The 15136-nt window shown below is 46.1% G+C and overlaps 1 protein-coding gene across 1 annotated transcript; it reads right to left on the reverse strand.

The window, feature by feature from the left end:
* Positions 1–9688: 9688 nt before the first annotated feature.
* Positions 9689–11137, reverse strand: LOC117981575 (histone H2A.Z-like). Its single transcript, XM_034967004.3, has one exon. The coding sequence runs from the start codon at positions 11043–11045 to the stop codon at positions 10659–10661; it is 387 nt and encodes a 128-aa protein (XP_034822895.1). The 5' UTR covers positions 11046–11137; the 3' UTR covers positions 9689–10658.
* Between the last annotated feature and the right edge of the window lie 3999 nt (positions 11138–15136).

Here is a 15136-nt window from a genome sequence, read left to right on the forward strand (position 1 = left end):
AACTTGCTAGAAATCAGTCCTGTAGGGTGCTGGGGAAAGCTGTTTATGGGAAGATGTCTCACTACCGCGCCTTGGCTACAAACCACCTTAGGAGGTTGCAGGGGAAAGCCACTGGCCACTGAGTGTTGCTGGCTGTGTATGGCAGCAGGAAGGCCCTGGAGAACCTGTGAGCCAAAGGCGCTGGGGGCCGGCGAAACCACGCGCCCCTGCCAACCCCGCTGAGACTCCACCCAGCCGGAGGCAAAACTCTTTCTCCTGCAATGTTTCTCGAGCGCCCTCTACTGGCAAAACTTCAGTGCCAACGGCAAATTCTTGAAAAGGTTCAGATTAATTTTCGCAAAGCAGTCAAATAAGGTGAATTCAGAGGTGAGAGGCAATAAATCAATAACTGGTATAGAGTCCAACAGGTAAATAAACCCAAACCTTTTATTCTTGCAAATCTAGGCTTCGTTTCCTTGTTTTTAAAATGGTGGGAGAAGTAGGGAAAGAAAGGACAAATTTGAAATTTCTTTTTATCATATTTCATTATTTCTAAACCAAATGAATGCTGAACTTCTCTTTTCCATTCTTTCCTCTTATTACATTAACTCTGACATCTCGTGAGTGTTGTCAGTCTTCGGAAAGCAAGTATAGATAAAATTTTGTTCATAGTTCCTTTTGCTCAAGTTTGTTAGAATTGTTCCAGAAAGGTAAGGATGTGTTTGTGTGTGGTGTGTGTGTGTGTGTGTGTGTGTGTGTGTGTGTGTGTGTGTATGGTCAGCCTAGAGAGGTGATATGTAGTTCATCTTTTTTTTTTTTTTCTTTAAGACAGAGTTTCTGTCTTGTTGCCCAGGCTGGAGTGCAATGGCATGATCTTGGCTCACTGCAACCTCCACCTCCCAGGTTCAAGTGATTCTTCTGTCTCAGCCTCTCGCGTAGCTGGGATTACAGGCACATGCCACCATACCCAGCTAATTTTTGTAGTTTTAGTAGAGATGGGGTTTCATCATATTGGTCAGGCTGGTCTCGAACTCCTGACCTCAGGTGATCCACCTGCCTTGGCCTCCCAAAGTGCTGGGATTACAGGCGTGAGCCACCACACCCGGCCAGCTCATCTTTTTTTAGAGGTGGGATCTCACTATATTGCCCAGGTTAAAGTGCAGTAGCTTCACAGGCACCATCATTGTGCACTACCTCCTTGAACTCCTGGGGTCAAGAGATCCTCCTACCTCAGCCTCCTGAGAAGGTGGGGCTACAGGTGCCCACCACCATGCTGGCCTCATGATTTATAGCTCATCTTATGGGTCCCTGGCGGAGGCAAGAAATAAAAAGAAAAGCAGTAGCTCTTGCCAGGTACTCTCCTTCTCTTCCCTTTAAGAACCTGCTTTGAGGGGCACTTTCTGATTCCCCCTCTCTCTCTGACACTTGCTGCAGGGGCCCCACAGATCACTCTCCTGGGCATTGTGTGATGATTGGCGGCCGTGTCTCTCAGGGCAAATGATCGTTTTTTTGCTTTCTCTTTCCTACTTTTCCCTCTCTTCACACTTTCATGCTTTTACTCTCATGAGTAATAAACAGCACTAATATTAACAACAATAATATCTGGAGTTTGTCTGACTCTCCTGTTTTTCATTCTTTCATCTGTAAGACCCAGTCACTGAGGGCTCAGAGGCTCCCGAGGACCTCTGCTGAGGAATAGTCCCAGGGAATTGTTTGCTCCCAGGAATCCTGTTTCTGCAAGAACAACCTCTTCAGTCTTTCTGTTGTTGTTGTTTGTTTGTTTGTTTGTTTGTTTGTTTGTTTGTTTTTGAAACGGAGTCTCGCTCTGTCGCCTAGGCTGGAGTGCAGTGGCGCGATCTCTGCTCACTGCAAGCTCCGCCTCCCGGGTTCACGCCATTCTCCTGCCTCATGAGGCCTCCCGAGTAGCTGGGACTACAGGCGCCCACCACCACGCCTAGCTAATTTTTTTTTTTTTTTTTTGTATTTTTAGTAAAGACGGGGTTTCACCATGTTAGCCAGGATGGTCTCAATCTCCTGACCTCGTGATCCGCCCACCTTGGCCTCCCGAAGTTCTGGGATTACAGACATGAGCCACCAAGCCCAGCTTGCCTCTTCAGTCTTTCTACACTGATTAAATGTCCTCAAAGAACTCCTTGCCTAGCTTGAAGGGTAGGGGCCTTGATACATGGTGATGGTCCCAGACATCTGGGAAAGACATCTATTATTATTATTTTATTATTTTTTTGAAATGGAGTTTCACTCTTGTTGCCCAGGCTGGAGTGCAATGGCGTGGTCTCGGCTCACTGCAACCTCTGCCTCCTGGGTTCCAGCAATTCTCCTGCCTCAGCCTCTTAAATAGCTGGGATTACAGGCACGCACCATCATGCCCAGCTAATTTTGTGTTTTTAGTAGAGACGGGGTTTCACCATGTTGGCCAGACTGGTTTCAAACTCCTGACCTCAGGTGATCCACCCATCTCAGCCTCCCAAAGTGTAGGGATTACAGGCATGAGCCACCATGCCCAGCCTATCATTATTATTATTATTATTTTAAGATAGAGTCTTGCTCTGTCACCCAGGCTGGAGTGCGGTGGTGTAATCTCAGCTCACTGCAACCTCACCTCCCAGGTTCAAGCAATTCTCCTGCCTCAGCCCTCCAAGTAGCGGGACTACAGGTGTGTGGCACCACACCCGGCTAATTTTTGTATTTTTTAGTAGAGATGGGGTTTGTCATGTTGCCCAGGCTGGTCTTGAACTCCTGGCCTCAAGTAATCTGCCCGTGTTGGCCTCCCAAAGTGCTGGGATTATAGGCGTGAATCACTGCGCCCGACCAGAAGGATGTAGTCTTAACAAGAGCAAGTAGCTTTATTTGCCAACTACCAGTTTGGGCTTAGTTCATCGGAAAAGGTTATTGCCTACCTTGGATGAAAGAGCCTGGGACTGGCTGCCCCTGTGTCCCTCCCCGGAGCCTGCTTGTCTATTAGAAGAGGCTGGAAGGTGGGCCTTTGGTCTTAGCAGGGATAGCCCTGCAGTTTCTCTCCACGCTTGGTCCCAGGAAGTCTCCCTTCTAGTTAAGAGGCTGGTGGTGCTGGACTCCTTACCTGGAGAGTATACCTCCTCAACTCCAGTAGCTCAACTCCTGACCTTTGGAAACAGATTAAATACCACCATTTCTATAAAACCTTCCAATGCAAAGTAGTCACTCCAATTTCCTATAATTTACTTCACTTGGGAGGACTATAACTTTCTGCCCTTTTTTTTTTTTTTTTTTTTTTTGAGGAAGGGTCTTGATCCTTTGCCCAGGTTGTAGTGCAGGGGTGTAATCACAGTTCACTGCAGCCTTGACCTCTCAGGCTCAAGCAATCCTCCTACCTCAGCCTCCCAACTAGCTGGGACTACAGGTGCTCACCACCATGCCTGGCTAATTCTTTTTTGTATTTTGTAGAGATGAGGTCTTGCTATGTTGCCCAGGCTGGTCTCGAACTCCTGAGCTCAAGGAATCCTCCCACCTGGGCCTCTCAAAGTGTTGGGATTACAGGCATGAGCCACCGTGCCCAGCCCAGGTACCCTACTTCTGTAGTTGCTTACTTATATTTGTATCTTCCAGGTAGACCATAAGGCATTCATTTTTGCCCTTTCAAAGCAGTTTGTAAGTAAATAATGGCAAAAACCACAATTACTTTTGCACTGACCTTAATATTTGTTTGGTCAGTGAAGGACTGAATTACATTGGCTTCCATCATTTTCTTTCCTTTCATCTTCCTCTGCAGCCCCTCCTGCGCATCTTCCTTTCCACCTTTCAGCCAAAAATGCTCCTGCTCACTCAGAAATGCCACTTTCACTATCATGTCCACAGCATGGCATTTTCTTAAGGGGAGCCCCCACTACCTGGGCTGGAGTTAGACACATGCCTGGCAGGCAGCAGAAATAGAAGTGCTTAAGTCCCTGATACACATGCAGGATATTCACAATACCCAGAGAAGCCTCGCCACAGCATCTGCCAATGCACTGCAGAAGCTGCAGGGGTGTCCCGCGGGTCTATCCGGCATCCATCCACACCTCTTCGGAAACTCTCGAATTTCCTGAGGCCAGACCACGGGGCAGTGTGTTTTGTGATGGAGCCCTAGACCACAGGTTGGCCAACCCAAGTGCATGTTCCGACTCCACTACCTACTGGTTGGGAGTCTCGGGAGATTCCGGACAACGAAGAGAACCAGGGAATGAGGGGTCCACCAGAGGCTGAGCTCACCATTCAGCAGCACAGATTCTGACAACAGAACAGGGCCTTAGAGGGAGTCAGTGGGCTGGTGGGCACTGGATGCAAGAGGACCCCACAGGGGTTGATGAATCCAGGGATCTGAGTCTAGACTGTGAGGTCAGCTTCCTGGTGATTGGAGCTTTGTTGTATTGTGAGAGAGCTCATCGATTCCGCATGAGCTGCCCTCCGTTTGGCCAGCTGCACCCAAGGCCTCAGCATGCTGAATCCAGAGCAGTCTAATAATCGACAAGCCCCATTTCTACCTTGTCCACCGCTTACTCACGTGCTCCGACCACATGGCCTGGCGACCCTGGGCTCAGGCTTGGAAGGCCTGGATTTTACCCATCTGTTGACCCCTGGCCTCCACACCGTTAGTTCCTGCCACACTGCACATACTTCATAAATATACACGAATTGAATTGAAATATGTTCTTTGTAAGGCAGTTTGGAAAAGGGTAGATTCAGAGAAGGCACTTACTTTTTAGGAAGTATCATTTTCTGTGTTTTTGTTTTGTTTTTAAATTCCAAGAGGAATTTTAAAATCCTCTTGTTCAGACCACATAGAAACTATTAAGAGAGAGCTCCTCTATATGAGAAACCACTGGCAAGAGGGTACTGGGCCGAGGGCTCCGGTGTCTCTGTGGAAAAGGCAAGTAGACAGTCCAAATCAGGAGCGGGACAATGGCCAGCTGTGGAACAAAAGAGAACAAACAGTGAAAAGCGAACTTTCACAGGGAGAAGGCAAAGCAATTGCCGTGGTTACTCCCTCGCTTGGGAGGTCATCGCAGCTGCTTAGTTTAGGGTCTGGGGCCCCCCAGTGGGAGAAACATTCTGCTTTCTCTGCAGGAGGTTTGTGCGTAGGCGTTTCTGATGATGAAAGTACGCAGTTTATTATCATTATAGCATATTTACAAACGTTGGAAAAAAGTCAGAGAAAAAAGTTATCTGTAATTTCATCAGCTAAAAATGTCAAATGAGGAAAGATTAAGAAAACTGATACTACAGTTATGTGTCGCTTAACGACAAGGATGCATTCTGACAGCGGAGTTGCCGGGTGATTTCATTTTTGTGTGAACATCATGAAAAGTTCATAGAAGGTTAATAGCCTATATAATAGGTGACAGAATCATTGACTTGTTATGTCCAATTTTTCAATAATATAAATAATGCCAACATAAGTTTGTGCTCACAGTTTTTCTGTATTTTGTATTATTTACCTTAGGTAAGATTCTCTGAAATGGGACAAACAAAAAAGACTCCTGATACATGTTGTCAATTTTTCTTTTTGTTTTTTTTTTTGGAGACAGCGGCTCGCTCTGTCACCCAGGCTGGAGTGCAATGGCATCATCTCCGGCTCACCACAACCTCCGCCTCCTGGGTTCAAGCAATTCTCCTGCCTCAGCCTCCCGAGCAGCTGGGATTACAGGCATGTGCCACCACACCCAGCTAATTTTGTATTTTTAGTGGAGATGGGGTTTCTTCATGTTGGTCAGGGTGGTCTCGAACTCCCAACCTCAGGTGATCTGCCCGCCTCAGCCTCCCAAAGTGCTGGGATTACAGGTGTGAGCCACTGCGCCCAGCTGTCTGTGTTTTTTGTGTAATATTATCCTCTTTGTCTTAAGAATATTGGTGATCTGGGAATTAAAGAGTGCTTCAATTGTAGCCATTGACATGCAAAGGAAAGGAAAGAAAAGGAGAGGGGAGGGAAGGGGAGGGGAGGGGAGAAGGAGGGAGGGGGGAGGGGAGAGGAGGAGAGGAGACGGAAAAAGAGTGCTCCATTATTGTCTCTGGGGTTTTCCTCCAAGATATTCAGAATCATTCTATATGTTTTTATTCTAGTACATTTTGGTTTTACTGGGTGTCCAGACAAGTACCAGAACTCATATTTCTCCTCTGAATTGACTTCATTGACTGAAATGTTAAGAATTTTAGTCATATTTCATTGTCCAGTCACATGTCTTCTCTTCTGACTTGTGAAGTTTTTTTTTTTTTTTTTTTTTGGTAGAGACAGGGTCTTGCTATGTTGCCCAGGTTGGTCTTGAACTCCTGGCCTCAAGCAATCCTCCTGCTTCAGCCTCCCAAAGTGCTGGGATTAGAGGCATGAGCCACAGTGCCCAGCCTTGGTTTGTGTAGTTTTTGACTGGAGGATTGCACCAGCTGGGCATGGTAGTACACAACTGTAATCTCAGCTTCTTGGGAGGCTGAGGTGGGAGGATTGCTTAAGGCCAGGAGTTCAAGACCAGCCTGGGCAACATAGCAAGACTCCATCTCTAAAAAATAAAAATTAAAAGAAGATTGCAGTCATTCTTATGCTGTTCACCTGTATGTAATGTGTCATCTTTCTCTGGCTGCTTTCATGGTTTCCCTTTTCATCACTGGCATTCATCCATTTGATTGTGGTGTGTCTTGGTGCGTGTATGTTGATGTGTCTATAAGTAAATGAGTGTGGGTGGTGCATGCATTTTATCCTACTTGAGGCTTGTGAGCTTCTTGGATCTGTGGATGTATATCATTCATCAGATTTGGAAAATTTTGTCTTTATTTCATTAAATATTGCTGTTATGCCATAGTTCACCTCTTTCTTCACAGATCTACTTCTTCACATACATTTGGGTCTGCTCCTCTGTGATTTCTGTGGACTTCTCTTTCTTGGGGAAAACTGAGAAGAGAGCATTCAGTGGGATGAACTGTAGTCGCCATCAATGCCATTGGTCTTGAGACCACAACTGGCACTTGCCTTCTTTCTCCTCCTCCATTCATTCTAAATTCCCCTCATCCTCAGCAATCACCTCAGGAGGCCTTGGCTTCCCTGGGGCTGTGACCCAAATCTTCATTCCTGAGGGCTCTGAGTCTTTCAGTCCAGATTTGCTGCATGTGTCCATTCACAGTTACAATGGATCCAGGCAATTCTGGGATGCACTGGACAGCCCTACTTCCTCCTGCCAATCAGGGTTAATTGCCCTGCCACTGTAGTGACTCTTCTCACCTGCTGGTTCTGGGCATGTGAAGTCCTAAGTGTGCCAGTGGCGGCCGTAACTTGTAGTTCAATGGACCCTTACCACGTCCACTGGCAAGTGTGCTCCCTTCGAGATCAGGACCTCCAACGCTGCAGCACCCAGAGTTTCGGGGATGACAAGGATAAAATTCCCCAGTGGGCTATTGGGAATCATGTTGAAAGGGGCCATTCCTGCTTCCATCCCTTGAGTCCCGGATCCACATATTCTCTGATTAAGGACACAGTGCCATTTAGAGGTTTCTGATTTAGTGCATAAGTTGAATCCTGAAGGAGTGTGCCTCCGAGCTAGCACTTCCCATTGTTTTTCAGGAAGCTGCTCCCAAGCTCTGTGAGGCCAGCTGCTTCAACCTGGAGCAGTCTGTCATATGACCATGGACCCTATGGCCAGGGGCCCCCTCCTGCCCCACCTTCACTAGGAAGTTGGGCCTCTTGTCAGATATTCTGCTCCTTGTAATTCTGTGTTTGTGAATCAGGAATCCCCCAAGCCTGGCAGAGGATCTGTGGTCAGGGAAGGTCAATCCATGCCCGGGTATCTAAAGCGGTGAGGATGAACTGCTGACCCTCCAAGATTGAAGGGGCACGATGTGTTTGGCTTTCACAGATCTGGTCTGGAGATATAGCGCCATACTGGGGCTCAGTATTGGTCCCTGTTGCTCACAAGTTGGACATTCGGAGGCAGCAATGGCTAGCTCTGCCTTGGTAAGTGAAAATCCACGTTGTTGGGCCCAAGCAGAGCCCCGTCTCTGCCACCGTGGGCATGCCATTCATGTCTCCAGCCGTTCTGGGGTGACTGAAGGTGGCTCGTGTCCACTGGCAAGTCATTTTGTCTACTTGGTTGTTCAGTGCGTCTCTTGTGGTAGATGTTTCCAGTGGGCATTAACATGCAAATCAGAAGTCCTTGAACTGTCTACCCATTTCCATATGCACATCCACACGCCTCTTTCTCAGGATTCCTTGTCTCCAATCTTCCAATCTGTTTCCTTCTAAGTCCCTGACCAGATGCTCAGACCATTGGTCATTGGCCAGGAATTTGTACATATTTTCCCTTCAGGCCACTTTTCCTCACACGTATCTACTCCTTGCAGCTTCCCCCATTGAGAACATTGTTCCCTCTTTCCAGGCCACCCGTCAGTGTGGCTAATATCCGCTTTTAGCTCTACCCATGAAGTGAGCAGATCCATCTGTAAACCAAGCTTGGGCTTTTTCCTTCTTATTTAGCCAGTCATATGGACTCTCCCTAGTAGGCTGTACACATAACCAGGGGAGGGCATGGGTGCATCTGTTGTGGGTGACATGGGCCTCTGGGCTTCTTGCTCATGCAGCTTACTCATGCCCTGTGGCCCCTCCAGGACCCAATCCTGATGGATCACTTCCATTTTATGATTGCTGCTGGACACATGTGACTTTATGACTTGTTGGGTCCAACAGAACCCAGTTCCCAGCAGTCACTTATGGACGTGTGGTCACATGGTGTTTGGTGGCCAAGGGTTCTATCTCCACCAGGCTCCAGTAACAGTTGCTTCTCAAACAGCATAAGCTGCTCTGCTGTGGATATCATGGTCTTGCTCCAGAATCCCAGGAGGCTGCGATCTGATTCTTCCACCAGAGCTCGCCATTACCCATCCCCTCACGCTGCCTCCTTTCCAACTGCTGACTACCCCTACCCCACCAACACCATAGGATCTGAAGATCAGATGGTCCAAGTTGCAGTGTGGTTTGCACTGTGGCCTGGACCTGTCACATAACCCTTTCCTGCTCCAGGCCTCACTCAAAGCTGGAAGCCTTCTGTGTCACCTGGTTTACAGGCTGGAGAAGTATTCCTGCATGTGGAAGGCACTGAATAGTAGTCCTCAGAGTGTAGGGTGTTACCTGCAAAACTCAAATAGCTCTACCAGGAGCTGTGCCTCCTTGTTTGTGGTAGGAGATTCCAGATGCAGCAATTTGCCTTTCACTTTGAAATGGTTATCTTGGCATGCCCTCCATCACTGGACCTCTCAAAATGTCACTGAAGCAGCCAGTCCCTGAGTCATCATAGCATTTACTTCCCACGAGCTTACCAAGACTTCTGGTATACGAGCCTCTCATCTGTCCTGTGCAATCAGCACAACGTCACTGATAGAATGGGTCAGCGTCATGTTCTGCTTGATGTCTGCGTGGTCCAGGTTCTCTTTGGACTATATCATGACAGAAGTTGGGAAACTTAATATAGTCCTGAAATAAACTATAAATGAATATTCCTGTTTCTCCTGTTTGAAAGCAAATATTTCTGGTTCTCTTTTCTAATTACAATGGAAAGGAATGCACTTGCCAAATCACTGGCTGCATCACCACGTACCTGATGCCTAGTCTGCCACGGTGACAATATCACATCCAGCCTTGCAGTGCAATCAGAAATGAAGTTGGTTACATCTGTGGTAGCCTACAGTCATTCTCCGGGGTGCAAAAGCAGGGATCACCCTGCAAATGCTAAGGGCCAGCACTCTGTATCCTATATGAAGGTCTTTAATGGTGCTCATCTGCACCGCCCCACTCCACTCCAAGGCAGTACAGGCCAGCAACCCAACATGAGGATTATTCCAACTGCCAAGCATAAAATTCCTGTTGTATAATCAGGGACTCGGGAAAAGCCAACTGGGACCATGGAACCACTGGGCCCACTCTGAATGGGACTTCAGCCAGTACTCCATTGATCACTTGGCCCCCACTCTAGCAGGGGCTCGGGATAACGCTCATGTTTTCAGGTATCAATGTCAACTCAGACCCTGTGCCAAGAATCCTTTAAATGTCTCCCAGTGTATAGTCACCTGAGTAAATGACCATAGCTCCCTTTAGGGAAATACTGGGGGAATCCTTGCAGTATATATTTGCCATGAGATTGCAGGGTTCTTACCCCTAGGGTCTTGGCCACCTCCTATCAGTGAATTTTGGATTTGAAAATTGGCTCAGTTCTGGAAACTGAACAAGAATCATGACTTTTAATTGAGGCAACTGCTCCTTCATTCTTTGCTTTTTTTTTTTTTTTTTTTTTTAGGTTTGTAATATGACCTTTATTGAGCTTATCCACCAGAGTGGAAATAATGTCTGTACAAAACCAAATGTTTGTTACTCTAACTTCTGCATCACAATTAAAATCCAAACAGTTTTTTAAAAACAGTCCACTCAATCAAAACCCACTACTTCAGAATCAATAGCTTCTTTGAAGCCACAGTAATACTTAAATATGGTTAAGACTGGAATGCAGAAATTTGGTTGGTTGGAAAGCTAATTAAACTTCCAGATTGCTCACATAGAATTTCAAAAAGGCAAAATTGTGTTTTTTACAGAGATGCAGTCCACTGGAATCCGCAACACTGGACAGCTGGCAGAGTATTTAGAGTCCTGAGATATCAAGGAATCCAGGCAGCCTTTAGACAGTCTTCTGTTGTCCTTTCTTCCCAGTCAGAGATTTGTGGATGTGTGGAATGACACCACCACCAGCAATCGTAGCCTTGATGAGAGAATCCAATTCTTCATCTCCACGGATAGCAAGTTGCAAGTGACCAGTGGTACTACGCTTTACCTTTAAGTCTTTGGATGCATTTCCTGCCAGTTCAAGTACCTCTGCGGTGAGGTACTTCAGGATGGCTGCGCTGTACACAGCGGCAGTCGCGCCCACACGTCCATGACTGGTCGTCCTAGATTTCAGGTGTAGATGAATACGCCCAACTGGGAACTGCAAGCCGGCTCTCTGGCAGCGGGAAACCGCCTTTGTCTTGGCCTTTCCGGAGTCCTTCCCAGCCTTACCGCCAGTCATTTCGAATTCTGCTGAAGCTCAAGCAAGGCGGAGAAAGGGCTAATCAGACCCATGGCGAGACTCCTTCGTCCCACCGCGATTCAAACTGCCCATTCTTATCTTTTTTGATTGTAGCTGTTAAGCCGATAGCTCCCGGTAGGGAAGGATGGGCCTTCTCTACAAGCCGAGAAGGCTCAGGGAGCTTCAGTCAATAGCTTCAGAAGTATCCATCCAGATATTTCCACCCATGTTGAAGGGCCCCAGGCTTTTCCTACAAGGGTTCTATCTTTTGCGTAACAGACCTTCCTTAGTTCAGCATCTAAACCTCTTAACAATTAGCTCCTTAACCTGCCAATCGCCTGAAAGTAGGGAGGAATCGAGGGGAGGCTAGAAGAGCGGAAAGACCGTGAAGGAAGGTTAGGTGAAAGGATCTAAAAGTGCGGTCCCAAATCCAAGTTTGGCAAGGCCGACAGAGTGCTTGAGTCAAGGTTGCTCCTTACAGCAGTCCTGTCTCCTGTTGGGTCCGCCTTGGTATCCCTGCCACATTTTATTTATTTATTTATTTATTTATTTATTTATTTAGAGACAGAGTCTCACTCCGACACCCAGGCTGGAGTGCAGTGGCGTCATCTCGGCTCACTGCAACTTCCGCCTCCCCGGTTTAAGCGATTCTCCTGCCTCAGCCTCCGGAGCAGCTGGGACTACGGGCGCGCGCCACTATGCCCTGCGTAGAGACGGAGTTTCACCATGTTGGCCAGGCTGGTCTCAAATTCCTGACCTCAGGTGATCCGCCCGCCTCGGCCTCCAGAAGTGTTGGGATTACAGGCGTGAGCCACCGCGCCCAGATGATTTGGCTTCTTAATCACGCATCCAGAGGTGCTGGCTGGCTCCTGAGCCGGGAGACATCTGTGGGAAACTTCGCTTGCTTCTTGACGTTACTCACTGCTTGCCATTCAGCTTTCCAGGGGCTACAAAATGAGTCACCACCCTTTTATCAGCTTTCAACTTACATTTTGTTGCTGTTGTTTCATCTCCTATTATCCTTGTCCTTGTGGGTTTATGCCTTTATAAAAAGGCATTTGGGCCAGGCGCGGTGGCTCATGCTTATAATCCCAGCACTTTGTGAGGCCGAGGCGGGTGGATCACTTGAGGCTGGGAGTTTAAGACCAGCCTGGGCAACATAGTGAAACCTTTCCGTCTCTACAAAACGTAAAAAATTAGCTGGGCTAGGACTACGCCTGTAGTCCTAGCTACTCAGGAGACTGAGGTGGAAGGATCATTTGAGCCCAGGAGTTCGTGGATGTAGTGAGCTATGGTTATGCCACTGCACTCCAGCCTGGGTGACAGAGATCCTGTGTGTGAAAAAAAAAAAAAGGCATTTGGCTGGGTGCAGTGGCTCATGTCTATAATCCCAGCACTTTGGGAGGCTGAGGTGGGCAGATCACTTGAGGTCAAGAGTTCGAGACCAGCCTGGCCAACACGGTAAAACCCCATCTCTACTACAGATACAAAAATTAGCTGGCTGTTGTGGTGCACACTTGTAGTCCTAGCTACTTGGGAGGCTGAGGCAGGAAAAATCGCATGAACCTGAGAGACAGAGGTTGCAGTGAGCCGAGATCACACCACTGCACTCCAGCCTGGGCCACAGAGTGAGACTCTGTCTCAAAAAAAAAAAAAAAAAAAAAAAAAAGGCATTTGTGTTAGTGGGATATGGGAGGGAGATGAGGTAGTCATGGGTTCAATCCTCCATTCTAACTGACCTCTTTAATAAGCTATTAACTGATTTCCCTGGACTCTTTAAAAAAAAATTTGGCCCCGTGTGGTATTTCATTTTTAAAATTTATTTTAACTTTTTGTTGTTGTTGTTGAGACTGAGTTTTGCTCCTGTTGCCCAGGCTAGAATGCAGTGGCATAATCTCAGCTCACTGCAACCTCTGCGTCCTGGGTTCAAGCGATTCTCCTGCCTCAGCCTCCCGAGTAGCTGGGATTACAGGCACGTGCCACCACACCCGGCTGATTTTTTGTATTTTTTTTTTTTTTGTAGAGACAGGGTTTCACCATGTTGGCCAGGCTGGTCTCGAACTCCTGACCTCAGGCGATCCGCTTGCTTCGGCCCCCCAAAGTGCTGGGATTACAGGTGTGAGACGCCGCGCCAAGCCATAATTAACTTATTTTTTAAATTGAGACATTTCTCCACATAGTTGCTGGCCTTTTGAAAACAAAAGTTAGGTCCTATTACTCCCTTTTAAAAACTCTCCAGGCCAGGTGTGGTGGCTCATGCCTGTAGTCCCAGCACTTTGGGAAGCCAAGGGCCGGGGGGGGGGGGTGGATTATCTGAGGTCAGGAGTTCGAGACCAGCCTGACCAACATGGAGAAACCCCATCTCTACCAAAAATACAAAATTAGCGGGGCGTGGTGGCACATGCTTCTAATCCCAGCTACTCAGGTGTCTGAGGCAGGAAAATTGCTTGAACCTGGGAGGTGGAGGTTGCAATGAGCCCAGATTGCGCCATTGCACTCCAGCCTGGGCAACAAGAGCGAAACTCCGTCTCAAAACAAAAAAAACAAAAACGAAAACAAACAGAAACTCTCCACTGGCTTCCATACTTAGAATAAGAACCAAGTTCCTTGCTTTGGTCCTTGAGACCTTGGATGATCTGGCCCCAGGCTGCGTTTTGGCCCTCGCCTCCTGATGTTGCCCCTCAAGTGTCTTTCTAACCACACACTGGCCTCACCGTCCTTCAGACATCACAAGTTGGTTTTGTCTCCTGACCTTTGTACCTGCTGTTTGTTCTACCTGGAACACACCTCCCAGTTTCTTCCGTATCAGGCTCCCTCACTTTCTGATCTCTGACCAAATGATGAAAGGGTCAATGCATCAGAAGGGCATATAACTGTTATATTGGTACTGTCTATGTGCCAAATAGTGTTTCAAAATACAAAAGCAGAGATAATATACTTAAAGGGAGAAAGAGACCTCAGTAACTGATAACAAACCAGATTAAAAATTAGTAAGGAACCACTTATATTCTGTCTACAAGGTTGGAAGTTAAAGGATGAATAAAGATACAACCTGCAAAATGAATCCAGCTTTAGCATGTCTATGTGCATTTCGGACAAAGAAAACAAGGCAAGGAAGCTTACCAGAGATAGTGTGGGGCATTATGTAATAGTAAAAGAGCCAGTTTGTCTTGAGAAACGTATATGCTCCTAATAACATAGCTTCTGAGTGAAGTAGCAAAAATCAACAGAAGTGAGAAAAATTCCAAACCATAATCGGAGACTTTGTTAGCATTAGTAGACAAAATGTGTAGGATGCTGCTAAAAGCTGTAAAGAGGACGTATAGCCTTGAAATTTATACAGTAAGAAAAAAAAAAGGTGAAAAATTTATACATTCTCAAGAAGTTAGAAAAAAACCTACCAAAATAAACCCAAAGTAAACACAAGCTAGGAAAAAAAATTGGTTCAAATATGCAGTAGGTGGAATAGACAGGTTTAAAAAGTAAGAGGAGACATTCTGAAGAATTAAACTGGAGGCCAGACAACTCTAGCCATATGGCTTCAGTCATGAGTTCTACCCAAAATACAAAGAAATACCTATCTTACCAAACTTACACATTTATTCCAAGTGCCAAAGAATGTTCATTTCCACCATAGTCCATGGAAGTTATTTGTGGCTATTACTAACCTCTTTTTTGCCAAATCAATAAATGAAAAATAGCATCTCCTTACTATTTTTGTTTGCAACTTATTATGATGTTCAACACCTAATATTAGCCATTTTTCACTTTCAGTATTTCATCTTTTTTGCTCATTTTCCTTTTTTCATTTTTAACTTTGTATTTTAATATTACTGTTATACATTATATTTGGTGAGTCTACAGTATATATGATTTATGTATATGTAGAATATTAGAATATTTTTGGTAGAATATATATTACATATTAGGTTTATATGTATACACATATATAATATATAAATAAATCTAATATATAAATCTTATATATAATAAATCTAATATATACTTATACACACACAAATATATGTATATTTACTTATCCATTTCTTAATAACTTGTTTTTCAAAAGATGTTTCCACTTTTCTGATAAT

Source organism: Pan paniscus, chromosome 7 (assembly GCF_029289425.2).
Source record: "Pan paniscus chromosome 7, NHGRI_mPanPan1-v2.0_pri, whole genome shotgun sequence".
In the NCBI taxonomy this organism is placed as follows: domain Eukaryota; kingdom Metazoa; phylum Chordata; class Mammalia; order Primates; family Hominidae; genus Pan; species Pan paniscus.

Excerpts from the sequence above, each read along its gene's own strand:
- LOC117981575 (XM_034967004.3), bottom strand. The coding sequence starts at position 11,045 with ATGACTGGCGGTAAGGCTGGGAAGGACTCCGGAAAGGCCAAGACAAAG.